The sequence below is a fragment of the Strongylocentrotus purpuratus genome, unplaced genomic scaffold (assembly GCF_000002235.5).
Source record: "Strongylocentrotus purpuratus isolate Spur 01 unplaced genomic scaffold, Spur_5.0 spur5_scaffold_13, whole genome shotgun sequence".
Lineage (NCBI taxonomy): Eukaryota > Metazoa > Echinodermata > Echinoidea > Camarodonta > Strongylocentrotidae > Strongylocentrotus > Strongylocentrotus purpuratus.
In genome coordinates this window covers 13,613,119-13,631,745 of record NW_022145598.1, presented here as the reverse complement: position 1 = coordinate 13,631,745, position 18,627 = coordinate 13,613,119, and the positions used below count along the sequence as shown (strand labels likewise).

Sequence of the window (18,627 nt, the reverse complement as noted above, 5' to 3'; positions counted from 1 at the left end):
AGGTTTGGTACATTGTTTGCGAAGTACTTTTTCGAGAGAGCAGAATGTTTATCACCATCATCATTATATTGCTATTATTATTATTATTTTTATTGTTATTATTATTATCATTATTATCATCATTTTTACCATTATTATCATCCTTATTATTATTCATTAACCTGTATTTTAAATATGGTTCTATAGATTCGTGTATACAAAGAGCCATCTTAAATCACTGACTTAAAATATAAATGGTCTCATAATCTGCTAAAAATTAATATGTTTTTATTTTGTTAAAGTTGGCCATCAACTTTAACAAAACAAAAACATTCATACCAAATTTTGTGTCAGAAATCTGTAAGAGAGAGGGGGAATTGCCCCAATTTGCCCTTTATAGGCTAGTGGATGATAGTAAGATGAAGGTAAAATGAACTATTTAGCAATTGGAAGAAACAAACCAAAGGGTAAATACAAGGTGAGTAAATAAAAACCGTTCGATTTTAATCCTTGAGCGGTATTTGTTGATTACGCTGATAAGATGAAAAACTCCTTAGACAATGGATGGCCGATATTGGGACTGTACCGATGAAATGCAATGTGAAAATGGGCATTTTTCTTCTTCTTCTTCTTCTTCTTCTTCTTCTTCTTCTTCTTCTTCTTCTTCTTCTTCCTCTTCTTCTTCTTCTTCTTCTTCTTCTTCTTCTTCTTCTTCTTCTTCTTCTTCTTCTTCTTCTTCTTCTTCTTCTTCTTCTTTCTTCTTCTTCTTCTTCTTCTTCCTTCTTCTTCTTCTTCTTCTTCTTCTTACTATTTCACTTATCTTTTCTTTCAAAGCCTCTCTCCCTCTTTCTCTCTCTCTTTCTCTCCCTATCTATCTTTCTTTCTCTCGTTTATCCTTTACATTCTTTACATCATGTCATGGTCTGCCAGTGATATTGCTAATTTTTACCCATTTAATAAAAGTGGAAAGTCATGATACTAATATCTTGAATTCAATATCATAATGTTGCTATTCATAACTGTGATCACTTCACCAAAGAAAACCAAAACTTCATAAAAAAAAAGGGGGAAAGAATCACACGCCCGAATTCCATAACGGTTTGACAATATAAAGTTTATTGCTACGTTGAATACCCTGTAATGAAGAACAAGACAAGCTGACTATATACATAATTATGACAATAAACCTACCTATTTGGGGATAGTTCAATAGTATAAACCCGACAAAAACATCATAAAGATGCCATACAAGTTAATAAAATACAGCCTATTCTTATTACATACGATGGATAATGAGCGACATAAAACCCTCTTTAAAAATCTCTATTATCCAAATATAATTATATACAACTTTGTCCAGTGTTCACAACACTGCCGTCATAAAAGATACATAATAAACTTCACTAAATATATAGACTAAATCAACTCATATCAATATATACATTATATACAACTTCATTAAATATTATATTGGCAATTCAGATTTTCTGCATTTAAATAGTTTACATAAGTTTCAGAAGAGAATTTGATATCTTCCTCCCATTATTTATGGATTCGAAATGTAAATACCAATTATTGACGAACAAGGTGGTCCCAATAATGAAAAATACTAGACACTATTTAACTCTTGAAGATTTTGTATTACGTCAATGTCAAGATTAAGACAAAATTGTTAGCTATGGAATGTGGATTATGTCGCAGAGTGCAGTATGCTGCCCAAGTATAGACCCAAAAGTTGAAATATAAAAGGAAAAGTGATATCGATAACAAATTGTTGTTGAACCAAAGAAGAGCCGATCGACATTTTCAGCTTGTTAAGCAAAGTAAGAAAGACTTATCGTTTCCTTACGCCCATATAACATTTTGAATTGACTAGAAAAATATTACATTTAGATGTAGTCATGATTTTTTTATAATTTTTGTTAAGCGGTATATTATATTTCTTATGTTTTGGTATCATATAAATAGGGTAAAAATGACAATTACACTACTGGTTTCTAAACGGACCTCGTAGGCTTATACTAATTACATAATTATTACATAACCAATATTTTGTATGATCTCCAGATACAGAAATAGATCGAGAGTCACGTGTACACGCATGCGCTATCTGGAAAATAACAGTTTGAACAATGATGTTTTGTTCAGTTCTCGTTCAGATACACGTTTTGTACGACTTTTTGTGTGAACTGTTTTATGACGACGATCTAAAAACCCATCTGCTGGTGGGTATTTTTAACAGACTAAAATTGTATGTTTACATTGGAATCTAGGTGAGGGAAAAATGAAACACCATCTATAGACTCCTTCAAATTAGGTGAAAATTGATACACACGTTCTTTCGTAAAATTGTAAACATCACGTTTTGTTTGTTTATTTGTTTGTCTGTTTGTATGTTTTTGTATGTTTTGTCTTTACATGTTATCGAAGAAGTACCACAGTAAGAGCATGATCGTATAGGTCCGTGGTGAGAGATACAGTCTTGGTTTTACATGTATTCATATCGGGTAGGAACAAATCGGCTGACGTCAATGAAGTCCTAAGAAAAAAGGAAAAAAGGAAAATAATATAATCACAATGTTTATCAATGAATCGATAGCATAAAATACAAACTGATGAACATACCAAACTGATGAGCTTTCTTCACTAGCTTACTTTCTGTCCTTAGCGTTCAATACCTAATTTCCACTTCGCAGACAGTACTCGTTGCGAGAACCAACCCATACTGCTACAACTGACCTGAGATGGCGCTAGAGTTGATTTTGCGGAAGTGCTTTTAGTAAATCCATCAAACTGGTTGACATTTTTAATTTAGTAGACAAATAGTAATAATATCAATGTTAATTATGATGATGATGATAATGATAATAATAATGATAATAATGACAATGACAATGACAATGATAATGATAATGATAATGATAATGATAATGATGATAATAATAATAATAATAATGATAATGATAATGATAATGATAATGATAATGATGATAATAATAATAATAATAATGATGATGATAATGATAATAATAATGATAATAATGACAATGATAATGATAATGATAATGATAATGATGATAATCATAATAATAATAATGATAATGATAATAACAACGTTGATAATAAAAACGTTGATCATAATAGCAATAATAATAACAATAATGATAGGACGATGATGAAGATGATGATGATAGCGATGTAATGGGCCATGTCCATACAAATTTAAACTTGTGGCTCAATTCTGAGAAATATGAAATCATTGTGGACATTCAGAAGATCGAATAACATATTTTATGAAATGTATTACAGTATTGCTGTTGGTTAATGAATATAAAGTAAATCAAATCAAAATCAAACTTGGATCGGAGGGGTGTTCACACGTACCTGTGGTGCTAGCTTCTCCAGTTCATGAACCAGCACCCTGAAGGAAGGTCTCTGGCTCGGATCAGCCTGCCAACAACTCTTCATTAACTCATACCTGCATGGGAGATACAGAGAGAGAGAGAGAGAGAGAGAGAGAGAGAGAGAAAGCGAGGGGAAAAGATGAGGGGAAAAATAGATAAATGGAGACAGGGAGGGAGAGAGATGCTTAGAAATATATATGTAGGTTTAATTACATTATCTTTTTTTGTGGGGGGGGGGGGGGCATTTACCATCTTTATATTTCTTGTCAAACGGGTGCATACTAGCAAATGATTTTAGGTAATTGAGCATAGTTTCTTTCAAAGTGACAAATAGAATCATATGTGTTTAGTAATAGCATCAAAGCTTGGCATATATACGTTTGATGGACCGATCTAATTTTCCAGGGGCGGATTCAGGGTCCTTTAAATGGGGAGGGGGTGGGGACAATCCCGAAGAAAGAAACCACTAGCAAGCAAGGGAATATTGGCTTTTGCATCTTACAGCATGTTAAGGTGCCTTTGGGATTATGAAATTGTTACAAGGGCGAAGAACATTATTTTCAAAGAATCATTTGTTTAGTATGTGTATGCCAGATTAGGCTTAAGAGGGGGCATAGGGCATTAGGGGGCATTTGCCACCTTCAATCTGCCCCTAGCTGCGGGCCCTGAATTTCCTATACTTACGTTTCATCTGGACACTGAGGCGGCTGTTCGAGACGATGGCCTGCCGGGATACGGGTTTTCACGTCACGAGATGACATACCGGTGTAAGGCGTGGCACCTATGTTTTATCATAGCAAGAGTGAATATATTTAATCAACATGTTAACCAGCATTTTAGTTCCATTGTGTTTTGGATTTATGAGATGATTGAGAAAAAGTAATAATCAATACTGCTATGACTTTCATTTTCACACATAACCCGTATTGTTGATATGATAACAAACAAAATACTAATTAAAAGATGAAATACCCTTTTTTTAGAAGGAGGCTGAAGTGACAACAAACATAATATTCTTTTTAAATGCATATGCCATTTTTGCTTTGCCGTCTGAATTTAAACATGAACATCACATAACTATATGCCTTTGACCATAAACGTAGCATTACTGACATGACTGAGACACAAAGTCCAAAGAATGGTCAATTTGATGATGATGACGATGGTGGTGATAATGATGTTGTTGTTGTTGTGGTTGATGAAGATGATTATCTTGTTGTTGTTAATGCATGTTCTTGTTGTTTCGAACACTGATTTGGATTATCTTACCGAAACAGACCAACTCCCAGAGTAGTATACCAAAGGACCAGACATCGTTAGCAGGGGTGTAGGAACCACCACCAAGCACCTCTGGCCCCATCCATCGGACCCCCATGCGACCCTGTCAAAATCATGATCAAATGAGGCGATTAGATGAGGAAGTTCGTATATTTGAATTTGAAAATGCAATTGAAAAAAGAAAGAGCATGTATCGTAATTTGTCGATACGGATGGTTAAAATCTATTGAAATCCATGATCTAGCAAGTGATCAGAGTGGCCAGATCAAAGGAAAAATTTGATAAGTATTGCAAGATAGGTAAATGAAATGATTAACACGTAAGTAAACTCTTGAAATATGTTATAAAGGATCAGGTAAAAACATTTATATCTAAATAATGATTGCAATCATTAAATATAAAACGTGCTACAAACTTTCGCATGAGATGATCTAGAAAGTTATTTTCACAATTATGACGATAATGCTTTATGTTTACAACACTTGTGAAAAAAAGAATTTCCATTTATGTGGACAATAAAACAAATCATATAAAATTTTATGATTTGTTTATAGATAACTTCCAAAATGGAAAGTGACATAAAGCATTTTAATCATTTACAAACACAATTTTCTGACATGGACAAATTCGTTACATAAAACTGTATGTAACAACTTCTAGAGATAGAAGAGATGGTACCCACCTGTGTTACGATATCAGTCGGCGTTCTGATTCGATAGCTGTTGTTTACCTTCGCTCTCAGATAGTCGTTGAGAAGGATGTTTCGACTCGTCAGCTCACCATGAGCAACCTATCAAATAATTCATTTTAGAAACGAAATAATGGTTGACTCGATCTCAATACGAAAAGCATCAATTTTAAAGCCCCACTGTCCTACTTGTAGCTACTTGCTCCCTCTATATAGAAAACTTCCCCAATCGGTGCCTGTTGATCCCCCATGATCCTCTTTTTCTTATGTTAGTTGAGAGCTGAGTTAATGAGATAGCCACCTGTCAGTGACCTCGTTGTGTGGTCTAATCCCTTCTGGCCCAGTAGTATTGACGGTCTTTATATAGTTTTTTTACACGAACCTGCCGTTTTGATTTCTTACAGAATTACATTTTCGATTTGGTTGTTTATCTTTTGTATATTTTAATACCTCATTATGATGACCGGATGCGTAAATCATCTAATAATATTTTACCAAATAAATGGATAACATAAAGTGCCTACAATTTGAAAGCTTGAGGAAAAATAGGTATTCATTGACATTGACATTCATTGACATTCATTATTCATTGACATTGACAGGTATTCATTGACATTCGAATGGTAGTCAAAGGCCGTTATACTTTTGACTATAAATATACGCGGCACGGCTCAACATGCTACTTGCTACTAGCTGACGAGTGATGGCAGCAAAGCACTTTAATAATCTGTCATTATCCATTGTCATCAGGTTTAGCAGTCATTACGAAATGAAAATGAAGACATGGGGTACATTAATTATCAATATCTGAACCTTTTTTTCCCCCACCATTATGTATACATACGCACTTGGAAATTGTCGCCTTACTCAATGACAGCTCAGCCAACCAACTTTGCCCCCGGCTTTGCCCCCAGCCCCCTCCCCCCCCCCCCAAGGAAAACAAAAAGCACAGGTGAAACTTAAAGCCTCGGTCACAAATGCCATTACGAACAGCTACGCCGTACGAACGATTTTTAGACAATGGAAATTCGGGAAGACAATGGAAAAACAGGGAGATTCGTACGAAATTATCGTTCGTACGAACCTTTGTGACTGTAGCATAATTATGGTAGAAAAGAAACACTTTCTTTTACCCTATGAGGAAGCTGGCTATTATATACACGTCTTTACACAAAAGCTTGACTGTAAATATTATCTTACCTTTTGAGTCTGGAGAAACGTCATTCCCTTGGCCGTGTGGATGGCAAATCGGAGGAAGATTTCAGCTGGAGGGGGCTTGGCACCAGGGGTTCCCGGCCGGTTACGGCGGAGGAACGTCTGGAGAGGACCCTTTGACGCGTACTCCAAGATCATGAAGAACGGATCTACATGGAATTCGATATAAAAAATAATGAAAAGTTTGGCGGGGAAGGGGAGGGGGTCGATATGTAGTAGGAAGATGATGAAATGCCATATATCAGACGCAATGCGTTATTTCCTTTTGATACGTCACAGAGTTGCCAATTTGTGTTTGATTGATCACACCTTCAAAAGGTCATAACTTTCTTTAATACTTTTAATCGGATTCTTGCTCAAACCTTCACTGACCTATTTCTCTATTTTTTCTACTTCTGTAAAAAAACACAACTTAAAGAGAAGGTTGAGTTCTGGGAAGAGGTGAAAAATAATTTTTGAGCATTACTCATTCTTATTATGCAAGAGTGGAAGAACATCAGTTAAGACATGTTCCCTGAAAAGCATGGCTCTTCAAATGCCTTCATATTCTAACTATGCATGTAACATCGTAAAAATCGGGGGCCGGCTTTTTACGCCACGTGTTTGTGTAGTCCCATATACGTCTTTCTGTGCAAGTGTTTGTAACTTTACCAAGACTTGACCAAATTTCTTATCATTTCGATGATTCCAGAACCTTGCAATACACACAAATTCTTATATGCTAGATGATCAACCTTCTCTGGTCGGTTCCACACCGTTTCTTTCACAATGCAATCGCATGACCAGAACTCAACTTCATCTTTAATATCAGCGTGGAATTTCCCTTAAAGCCACGCTGCACAACCGTTGGCCCTATGGTCCCCTTTTTCTTATGTTAATTGAGAGCTGATTTGATAAGAATATGATAACCACCTGTCAACCATGCAGGAAGGTCTAATCCATCCTGGCCAAACTAGTACATATAGGCTTTAAACCGAGTAACAGTGAACATACCTGACTTGGTGCAGCAGCCGACGAAAGCAATGACGTTAGGATGGGCCTTGAGTTTCTTCATCGTCTCAATCTCTTGAAGATAGGCAGCCTTGGAGGTGGGGGAAACGTTACCTATTGTATGAAGAGTACAACGTAAATAAAAATAACACGAGATTATGCTTTGAAATATTAAAAATAATATAACAGTAGCAATGGCGCTTATGTGTACGATATTCACGTGTATTATCAAAATTGATGATGATGATGATGATGATATTGATGATGATGATTTTATTCTTGTTTAGCCCTAGTACCCGCCTCTGTTCGACGCTCTTGGCCCTTGCTTTAAAATAAGAATATAAAGTCTTGGCTTTTAAAAAAAAACAGGGCTAGATCTGAATAGAGGACAATACCATTTATTTATTTCGGGACCTAAATCTAAAAGAAGGTGAAAAACGCCCTCCCGGCTCCCAATCAAATAAATTTTAACTTACGATTGAGAACTTTGATCAAGATAGATGTCGGCTCCTCATCTTCCTTCTGCCCGGGCAACCAGACACCTGCCCGGTGAATGGAACCATATGCACCCTCAGCAATCTCCTGCTCCAGCTCGATGTTGTCCTTGGGTAACTCGCCGTAATGCTTGTTGAATTGGTTCAGATCGCTTCTCTGTAAAACATGAAGTGGGAGAAATGATATTATAAGATGATGATATGGATCCTAATCAAATGATTGGTTGAAAGCGTACACGTGACCATGCATTTATTTTGCCTATCGCGTAATTTAGATAATGACCGGTCATTATCCAATTCTAATGACCGGTCATTAGTAAAATCATGTTAAACATCATTTTATAAAAACAAATAAAACATTATTGACTTTGCAAAACATTGCAAAATGAAAATGAAGACCTATTGCTTTTCGGTAATTCGATGCTTTTCAATTGTTTAGCATGAAAACTTAATATGTCATGATTATGATGTTAGAAAACTGATTTCTGTATGAAACTGTTAAAAAAATGCCCCGTAATATTTTTAAATGTTGTTGTTGTTGTTGGGTTTTTAGGCTGTCCGATCTGAAAATACTATTTCCGCCTGTGCCCCCCTCCATTTCATACGAAATCCTTGATACGCCCCTAGCCCTCATGAAATTACCTCTCTCGACAAGCCCATAACATTGAGAGAAGCACGTCTTGGTTTCTTCGGCGCATCAGTCTGGCCATAGTTGGCGCCCATGGCTTCACGGATCATGCTGTCGTAGCTCCTACTCTTGCTGACGCCGGTAGGGGGCGCTATCTTTGGTCCCATGGCTTGCTGGAGGGTGATGCTGCCGCCTACAAAAAAAAAATAAAGAATTAAAAAAGGCCAACGTTAGAAGTATCAAAATCATGCGATTTCAACAACATTGTCTATTAATTTTTGACAATGTCCAAATACATATAATATTACAAAGAGGTATTTCGTATGATCCGAACATTTTATGAAAAATGAAGTAAGGTATTGGTACTGCCCTTCAGATCATTACAAAGGCAAAAATCACGCTTATAGCGATAAAAACTGTTCCTGACGGAAAAAGAAATCTATTCCGACTGAGTGTTTATTTAATATATATAATTTATCGACATCATAATCATTTCCATCATGTCCATATGCGACAAAAAGTTATTTATTCTGTTGGAAACATCAAAGAGATTAAGTTTTGCTGACACTGATTTGAAGAGTGACAACGTCATCTTACCTGTAGTCCAGCCTGCTTTCACGGGTGGAGCCTGTATCGATGATGTGAAACCAGCCCCACCTCGCGGAGTAATCGGTTTCCCGCCAGTCGCTTGTTCCATCGTCATACCACCCCGTTGAGGCGTGCGCGGTAAAGCCGCCCCTTTTACGCCAGTCTCCTGTTCAATCGTAACACTTCCCTGCGGAGAAGAGCGCGGGCGCGCTGCGGTTTTCCCGCCAGGTGCATGTTTCATTGTAATTCCCTCACGTGATGAAGAGCGCGGTCGAGCCGCAGTTTTCCCGCCGGTTGCTTGCTGCATAGTCATACCTCCACGCTGTTGCTGTTGTTGTTGGGCAGGTTGTTGGGCTGGTTGTTCGGCTGTTTGCTGGGCTGTTTGTGGCTTGCCAGATGATTTGCCATTGAAGGCATCGTGTAAGGATATACCACCGACAGACTGCTCGTTGCCTTGTTTTGGAGCACCCTGTAGCATAATCAAAGGAGAATTTTTGAGCAAAAGCACTTTAAAAACTTCTCAGATTTGAGTAATCTTGAAGGTAGTGTAAAATACAGCTCCTCTGAAAGCCAAAGCGAAAATTTCTTGCTTATTCGGCTTGTTCAGATAAATCAATATCATCGAAACTATCGTAATCTGATGAAGAATAATACCCACAACCATTAAGCTTCCAAAACCTAATAGACGACATAGGCTATGAATGCAGACATTGGCTACTATTATTAATACTAAGTTCCAAACTTCAAACTTTAATTTTGATTATCAAAATTCTTCAATTTTATATTTCTCACCTTTCCAGCGGTTGCCTGTTGCATTGTCATCCCGCCCGCAGCCTGTTGTCTCTGCGGCTGTTGGCTTGGATGAGCAGCTTGGTGGGCTCCTTTACCGCCCATGGCCTGCTGGAGATTCATCCCACCATCTGCGCCTTGTGGTCTGTTCGCTGCTCCCACTCCCTTGACTGGCATCGCGTGTTGTGCATTGCCTCCACGGGGAGCGGCGACCGGTGCGCCCGGTTGATTGGCGGACTTGCCGTTCATGGCTTGTCCGAGGCTCATCCCGACATTGCTTGGCGCTGCTGAAAGGAAAACATGAATTGAATCATTTTGTTATGTTCGAAAGTTGAATATAGGAATAGGGAAACAACAAAAACCTGTAAATGAAACGTTAATGTGTTATAATTTAAGTTTTCCCTTCTATTTCTCAAGTTCTTATGTTGGAAATATAATAAAGATTTCTAAATGTTGATCTCTTTCTTTGGAGCATAATTTGGATATGTTGCTTAACAAAAACTATGCATTAGCCAATGGTGAACAAATGTGTTACAACATAGTTTTAGTTTGTATTTCACAAGTTTGTTACATACGTTGCAATGGTAGGGACGATTTCGAAACGTAGATATAGACTTGAAGACGATAATACCAATGCTGAGGAGGAGGAGACAGAGTAGAAGAAGTAGGATAAGGGGAATAAGTAAACGTAGAATAGTTAAACGTAGAATTTACTTACTCTCTTGTTTGTTGTTCCCTTGTGGTGGTGCGATGGTATTACCTGAAATGGAAATATAATGTAAGACATGATAATGATTGAACCTTTATCACTTCATTTGCTTTTTTTCTCAAAATACAGGGGGTCATGTTTTAAAGATTTCAAAAGCATTATTATTAGAGTGGGATCACACATCATGAACACGGTGATGTAGCCAGGTTACTCAGAATAAGCAACACGGACCAATTTGGCGAAAGTTAGATGGAAGCTTTTCAAATTTTGATTATATAAAATATTAAAAAACACGGATGTCGGATTTTCAAGTTTTCTGATATAACAAAAATATTATGTTCACATTAAGTTTTATACCTAAATAGAAAAAGTGAAATATTGTTTATCATTTTACATTAATCAACAGTCTACAAAAAATGTCGAATTTGGGCACAGAAAAACTTAATGGGAGTGTCACCCTCTCCCGCCTCCACCCTGTAGAGATGCCCCTAAGCTATCAGGGGACTACTCACCTTGCATGACGTCTGTAAGTGGAGCCCCCAGGATATCAGTCAGACCGCTGAAGCCGGGGACGATGCCTCCCGTCACCCCTCCGGTGGTCTGAGATACTTGGTGGCCAGCCATCTCCTTCAACTGAGCATCCAACTGCGAAAAAAAGAAAAAAATTTGCATGATTTGTTTAAATTTTCTGTTAAACACCTCAAAGTATCAATATATTAGACTGGTACCCACGGACCGAATTATTTGCAGCATTACCATCATGGTCAGCAAGTCACCGGCGTGCCAATACTGGTTTTTCAAAGGGGTGGGCGTTTTATGGAGGGGAGCCATTTCAGGTTATTTCATCTTTAAACCATCATTCCCATTTTCGCTTGTTTCAAGCCTGTATAATAGTAAGCAAGAAATTGTATTATTTCATATGAGAGCTAAGTAAAGTATCATAATTATGTAAAAACCACTAACATGTGCCATCCAAAATAGTTGCATACATTCATGAGTTACAATGTATTTGTATTACATTGTTTATTTGTTGACATTGATATGGAAAATAAAGATAAACAAAATACTACGGAGAAGATAAAAATTGTGTAATTCTAACCTGCATGAGCTGCTGCATCATATCCGGCGTCGCAACACGGGCTTCGTCGGCAGCGTCTTGGGCGAGTTCGAAAGGTTCTTCGTGCTGCTCGATGACGGCCGACACACGATGTACGTTGCCATGCGACGGTCTCCTCTTCTTCCTCCTCCTCATCCTGGTCTTCCTCTGCTCGCCGGGCACGGCTTGTTGGGTCTCCTCGCCGTCGATCTGGACGATGACGTCGGAATGAAAAGCGGTTTGTTTATAAGATTATTATGCAGCATGGGTGAAACAGAGAGTTTGTGGCAAAACAAAGTGGGCAGAAAGGATTAAAAACACTTTTTGATATAGCAAAAGGAGAAATTCAAATAAATGGACACTTTCCATACAATTTTGTTCTATTTATCATTATTTTTCATCTATACAAAACATGATGTATCAGTTGAAGAACATATTTGAAACGTGAATATTCTATATTATATTATTTCCTTCATAAAATACAGAATAATGATAATATTTTGTCCTCACAACATTAATTGCAAGGTTTACAACATGACGAAATTAGAAGTAAGCAATTATTTTCAAGTTTGTCATACTTAGAAAATGTTTGAATGAATGAATAAATGAATATAATAAGTGAATACGTAAATGAGTGAATAAATTAACGAAACATAAATAATAATAATAATAATAATAATAATAATAACAACAACATTTATAATGCGCACATATTCACCCCACGAGATGCTCAAGGCGCCTAACAAGGTAAGTACATTAAATTTAAGAGAAGAAAATAATTTAACATAATTGAATATAATTCAACAACGTTAATTACGTCAGATTGTGAAATACACTGCGTCTTAACTAAGGAATTCAGACATTAGATAGGTTTTAAATGCATATAAATGAAGAAATATACAATGAATGAATGAATGAAATACAGAATGAATGAATGAAGAAATGAATAAATAAGAACAAAATTCTAACCTTGATGAGAGTGTCCTCTGGAGTTTCCCACGATGTCGCGTCTGGTTGCCAGGCAGGAGCACGAGGGCTCAAATCTGGTCCTGCTTCGAGTGCAGATCCAGGCCTATCTCCAGCTGATCCAGGTCTCTCCAAAGCCGACCCGCGTCTATCCGTTGCTGTGCCAGGTCTAAGATCAACAGTGGATCCAGACTTGGACCGCATGCTGCCAGAGCGGGAGCGGAGACTACCAGAGCGAGAGAGGCTTCCAGCCAAGCTAGCGCTATCTGGTCTGGTCTTCCAGTATTCATCAAGCTAGAGAACGAAAGAAAAGAGGAAAATGTTTGGGTATCTTTAAAAAAATCTACATGGCCGTGAATACATTAGAGGTGTCTAGTAAAAACTTTAAATTTAAGATTAAGCATTTCCGAAATTAGAAAAAAAAACTCTCAGCAATTAGTACAAGAAAATGTCAATGTTAATTTTGTATAATAAATTTAATTACGCCTACTATTTATACCTTCGGAAGAATAAGCAATATTTGATAATTATATAAATCAAATTTAAACAGTGCATTCAGAGGAACTTCAAAACATGGACATTTTCGTACTCTATCCCATTTTGGGTCCGGTCGATTCCTTTCTTGTCTTCCTTTAATATTCTCTTCTCATTTCCTTGTTTTTCCATTTTCTTTTTAACCTCCTCGAAATCAATTTGTGTCCATGTATGTTACACCTCGTCTTCATCATCATTTTTAATCATAAATAATTTGTTTCTTCCCTATCTTGATCTTTTCTTGTTGAGAGTCTCCTTCAAACCATTTCCGTTATTGTATAACATTTTGGACTTAATTGCTATCAAATATGTTCTTCAACGTCTCTGATTGTATCCTATTTTTATTTCCTCTCCAAAATATTCCGTTCCTTCAAGTTCTTCGTTTTCATGAACCACTATGAATAATCTTCCTATTCTCTTTATTGTCATCTCCTCTTTTTTGGGGAAACTGCTTAAATCTTTCAATATTTTTGTTTCTGGTTTCAGCAGCGGCGGTATTAAAGGCCGTCTGTGCTAGTTTGGATAGGAGGGATTAGACCACACATGGTGGTCACTGATAGGTGGCTATCTCATCAGCTCAGCTCTCAATTAACATAGGGAAAAGAGGATCATGGGGGACCAATGGTCACCGATTAGGCATTGTTTTTCTATATAGAGGGAGCAAATAACTGCAAGTATTACAGTGGGGCTTTAAATCACTCACCAATCCAAAGTCCTCCTCACCGTCCAATAGTCCCTCAGTTTCGTCCAAATTTCCGTTCTTTTTCAGCTTCGCTTTAAGTTGTTGACGACGGAGCTTCTCCGCAGCACTTTTCTTCCCCTCCTGGAGGGACGTTTTAAAAACACAAATGAATTGAAATATTCAAAGAAGTGAAGATTATTCACTCCTTTTAAAATGATTTGCCAAATATCCTGGGACAGCTACTAGCTACCCGGACAACTATCCCAAAACAAGGGACCATTTCAGACGACTAATACTCTATGAATTAGACCTCAGGCAAACTACATTACAGAGTGTAATCTTATCATCACAATTTTGTTCTAATCTGTTATAATAATGTGTATACTCTATATTAGAAAATAATAAAAGTAAATGGTTTATACATGTGATATAAAACAGAAACTCATGTACATAATCTGTATTTAAAATTGCATCAAATAAAAAAGCAAATACAGGTTATCAAGAGAGAGAGAGATAGAGAGAGAGAGAGAGAGAAAGAGAGATGGGAAGGGAAGAGAGAGAGAGAGAAGGGGGGGGGGGGCGGATCGAGTAGCGGCGGGGTCTAGATCAAATCCGATACGAAAAGGTGCATAAAACATTTAATACTCCACAGCGACTCGATTCATACCGACCAGCTATTGGGTTATGCAATTTTCAGTTCGGTCCGATGTCGGTCAGCTGTTGGTCTGGTCGGTATGAATGAGGTTTAGTGAGGTATCATAACTTATATAGAAGAATTTCCCTGTTTTAAACAATAAAATGAAGAGCGCTCTCTTACCGGAATGATACTCATTTCTGCAGCATCCTTGTACAGCTTATCCTTCTCACGTTCATCCTAAATTTTACAAGGAAAACAAAATGGATCAAAAATCAGCAAGTAAGGGGTAAGAGGACACTTTTTTTTTTTTTGGTCTCGAAATTTGAAAATTTGACATTTTGCTCCGTGGGGGGGGGGGGGGGTAAGGTCACCTTTCTTAGGTCAGCCATGGAGGTAATTTTTTTTTAAATAAAAAAAAAATATAAAAAAATCCAAAGGGGGGGGGGGGTTTGGTTTTTTTTTTAGGGGGGTTTACACACATAAAAATACCAAAAAATACCACATAATACCCCAAACACCCCCCCCCCCCCGCGTACGCGCCTGAGCTGGCCATCATGCTTGGCCAATGCGATTGGGCCGAGGTCAATTTGCCCTCGATACACTAACAAGAAACCCCATGGACGACAGGTTTGGCAACAACAAAAAACCTTAAATATATAATATTTTAACACTGTACGTTTGCTATTTCGAGGTATCTACAGTCTCTACGCCACCGCATTAGAAAATAACTCGTACAATATTTTGTAATTAATACTCATATGATTGTTACAAAGGAGGTCGTTTAATTTTCATATAAATTTGGTATGTGAAGGTACATGTATTTCAAATATACAGTCAAACCTGCTGTAGTGACCACCTGTATAGAAAAACCACATTTTGTGTTTCCCTTGAAAATTGTTTCTCATTGAAAATGTACTAGAGGAACCTGCCTTATAAAGAACACTTGTCTTGCCATACTTGGGTGGTCTTTAGGATTTCACTGTATTTGCATGAGAAATAACTATGAACAATTATATTTTGCTAACGGGAGAGAGATTGAAAACCATGTCGGAGTGTAGGCGCTTCCTATATTGATTACCACCAATTTTCTACTAATCACATCACAGCAATTATATTATATATATTAGTTACAATACGCTTAATGTATTATCAAATTAAATCAAATCTAATCAACTTGCCGCGAAGAAAAACAAATAATTGACTCACAAGCATCTTTCGTCTCTTGATCTTGAGCTGTTTCTGTCTGAAACAGAGGCCGACGATGAGGGAGACGGTGAAGACACCCAGTATACCAAACACGATGGAGAGGATGAGCATCCAGTTGATGTTGTAGTTCTTGGCTTTGACATGTCTGACGTAATCAGGAGGTACTGTGGTGACAGGGAGGATAGTAATGATGATGATGATAATAATGAATAATAATATTAACACTATTATAGTCGCATACGTAGAGCGCTTAATGCTATATTTCGAAGCAATCTTCGTTGTCGTTAGTATTAATTGGTCATCTAATCGGTACATGATAGTGCACATGCTCCGCTCCCTGTGGAGTGTTTCGGCCAAGCGCCATTTCCCTCGCGAGCTCAATCTGGGCTCGCTGTGGTACGAAAAAAAAAAGCCGACGAGACATGAACCGCGAACCATGTGATCCACAGTCCGATGACGTACCCACTTTTATCTCTAAATAATGGCAAGTCCACGGTGTTTTGTCCCTTACTTGTACCAAGTTGACATCCCTACTTCATTATGCATTCAATATAATTATTTAATTCAATTTTTTACTTCGGTAATGTCATGAATGTGTTGCCGAATTATGAAAATATTTACAGACTAAAAATACACATAAAAATACGTAAAATACATCAAAATACCAATTTCATCGAAAAAGGTATACAATAACGAGTAAGAAGAACCAGACTCTGAACATGTAATATATAGTCGTATATAGATGTAGACTTAGTTCAGAGAAGGATTTATTAAATTGCCTTCTTTAAAACATGTATATGTCTCAACAACATGATCAATTAGCCTATCCAAGCTTCAATATCTGCCATGTTGAATTCAATTGAATTGAATTGACAATGGCTTTATTGAGAATAAAAGAATAACAATGCATAGCGGCCTAAACGGCCGAATTGGGCAATGTCTTACAAATGTAAATTACATTATATAAAGACATTCATATCAAATAACATCAAAATTAATGAACTGAACGTAAATATGTAAATTGTGTAAATAATGTTTAACTTTAAAATTCTTATTTCTTATTTGATCTCAAAAGGAGATAAAGAAAGGTGAAAGAGAACATGATGATGGTGTAGAGTCTTACCGGGACATGGATGGGAGAAGCAGGACTTCTCATCGTAGTCGGGATCAACAGCTGGACAGTCCTTGCCTCCATTGCGTGGATGAGGGTTGCTGCAGTGGCGTCGTCGATGTGATATGCCGCCTCGATCACAGGTCTTACTGCACGACGACCATGGAGCCCAGTCCGACCACGCACCTGAATGGAAACAGATAAGAATAACCGTTCTTTTTAAAATTCAGTTCAGTTCGGTTTAATGTATTCATTCCGTTTCTAGAATACACAAAATATAAATGACAAACATATATAATTTATATCTACATTAAAAAGATAATAGATTTAGAATATTAGCCTGTGTTACAATGTAAGAAAATACAAAATGGGCGAAATAAATATAAAGCCTAAAATCGGCCTTGTGGAACGAATCACATTTGATAACTGTGATTTGGACGCCATACTAAATAGCCATTCTGTAGGTCTGTAGAGGTGCCGTGGTCGAGTGGATATGTCACCGGACGGTTCGATTCCCGGCACTAATGTCCTTTGGCAAGACATTAATCTACGTTACTTTTCCAAACTCGACCAAGGTGAGGTAAATGGGTACCTGGGGGTGTTTCACAAAGATCCTAAATTGAACTTAACTCTAAGTTGGCCCTGAAAAATATGGAGAGCCATGACTTGTGTAGCCTTAAAACAAAATATATTCAAAGGCAAAAAATCAAGTATTTTAGACTTTTCATAAATTCCACATCTAGAACATGAAATCCTTTTGATAATAGAAAATATGAATGATTTGCATCAACAGTTTATACCTTTTGAAATAACTTTTACAAAATATTTTTAAAGATGCCAACGGCTTCCATAATTGTTAAGTCCAACTTAAAGATAAGTTCAACTTAGGATCTTTGTGAAACACCCCCCGTGTAGGATTATTCCTTGAAATGTGTGCTGATAACGGCCAAGGTAAGGCTTGGGTAATAATTTCCAAAGCTCTTTGGAAGTACATAGGTTCGTTATAGAATTATCTGCTTAATTTAGCCTATAATTGATTACCATTACATTTCATGTCCGTACCTTTCCTATTGTACTTTTGTCTAGTTATCATGTATTTCATCTTTTGCACAAGCTGTGCCTTGAGCATTTGATTGTCAAGTGGATTTGGCGCCTTACAAATCTTATGTATTATTATTATTATTATTATATGCGCTTTACAAGAACTGTATCTATTATTATTATTGTATACAAATACAATATCTCTATTTGAAGAAGAAAAAAAGGTAAAAGAAAAAAGATTAGACAAAATTAAAATACATAGGATATCTATAATTTGGGTTTTGTGTTCTAGAATTTTGGGAAACTACGACGAACAGACCTTTAGAGGTTTTCGTTACTTTCCATATATCATATCAAATATTTCAAGAATATTTTCGGTAAGGTGTTTTTTTTAGGTAGGAAAATCCGATTAATGCACGCTTTTATGGAAAAGATGGAGATAAATAAGGTATTCAGTTTATGCGAAAGAGCTAGGAACAGAAGGCGAAATATAATAACTGCCAAGTCTGCCAATGTGTTCTGTTTTTTAATTTGAACTTGATGTCTCATCTCGTTTTTCTACATCTACTACATACAGCATTCATGATCGCGT

General features: G+C 36.9%; 1 protein-coding gene across 1 annotated transcript in view; it reads right to left on the bottom strand.

Annotated features, from left to right (window-relative positions):
* Positions 1-1,074: 1,074 nt before the first annotated feature.
* The window catches only part of LOC756169, a 33,232-nt gene continuing 15,679 nt past the window's right edge, over positions 1,075-18,627 (bottom strand). Inside the window, exons 7-25 of the mRNA XM_030983545.1 lie at positions 17,007-17,180; positions 15,884-16,047; positions 14,858-14,914; positions 14,062-14,181; positions 12,828-13,118; positions 11,862-12,068; positions 11,275-11,407; positions 10,772-10,813; positions 10,057-10,340; positions 9,274-9,733; positions 8,691-8,869; positions 8,031-8,205; positions 7,558-7,668; positions 6,550-6,713; positions 5,344-5,451; positions 4,653-4,764; positions 4,068-4,164; positions 3,364-3,457; positions 1,075-2,518 (exon numbers count right to left, since the gene is read on the bottom strand). Of these exons, the coding sequence (XP_030839405.1) occupies positions 2,468-2,518; positions 3,364-3,457; positions 4,068-4,164; positions 4,653-4,764; positions 5,344-5,451; positions 6,550-6,713; positions 7,558-7,668; positions 8,031-8,205; positions 8,691-8,869; positions 9,274-9,733; positions 10,057-10,340; positions 10,772-10,813; positions 11,275-11,407; positions 11,862-12,068; positions 12,828-13,118; positions 14,062-14,181; positions 14,858-14,914; positions 15,884-16,047; positions 17,007-17,180 (3,023 nt within the window). The 3' untranslated portion in view covers positions 1,075-2,467. The remainder of the gene's footprint in view (positions 2,519-3,363; positions 3,458-4,067; positions 4,165-4,652; positions 4,765-5,343; positions 5,452-6,549; positions 6,714-7,557; positions 7,669-8,030; positions 8,206-8,690; positions 8,870-9,273; positions 9,734-10,056; positions 10,341-10,771; positions 10,814-11,274; positions 11,408-11,861; positions 12,069-12,827; positions 13,119-14,061; positions 14,182-14,857; positions 14,915-15,883; positions 16,048-17,006; positions 17,181-18,627) is intronic.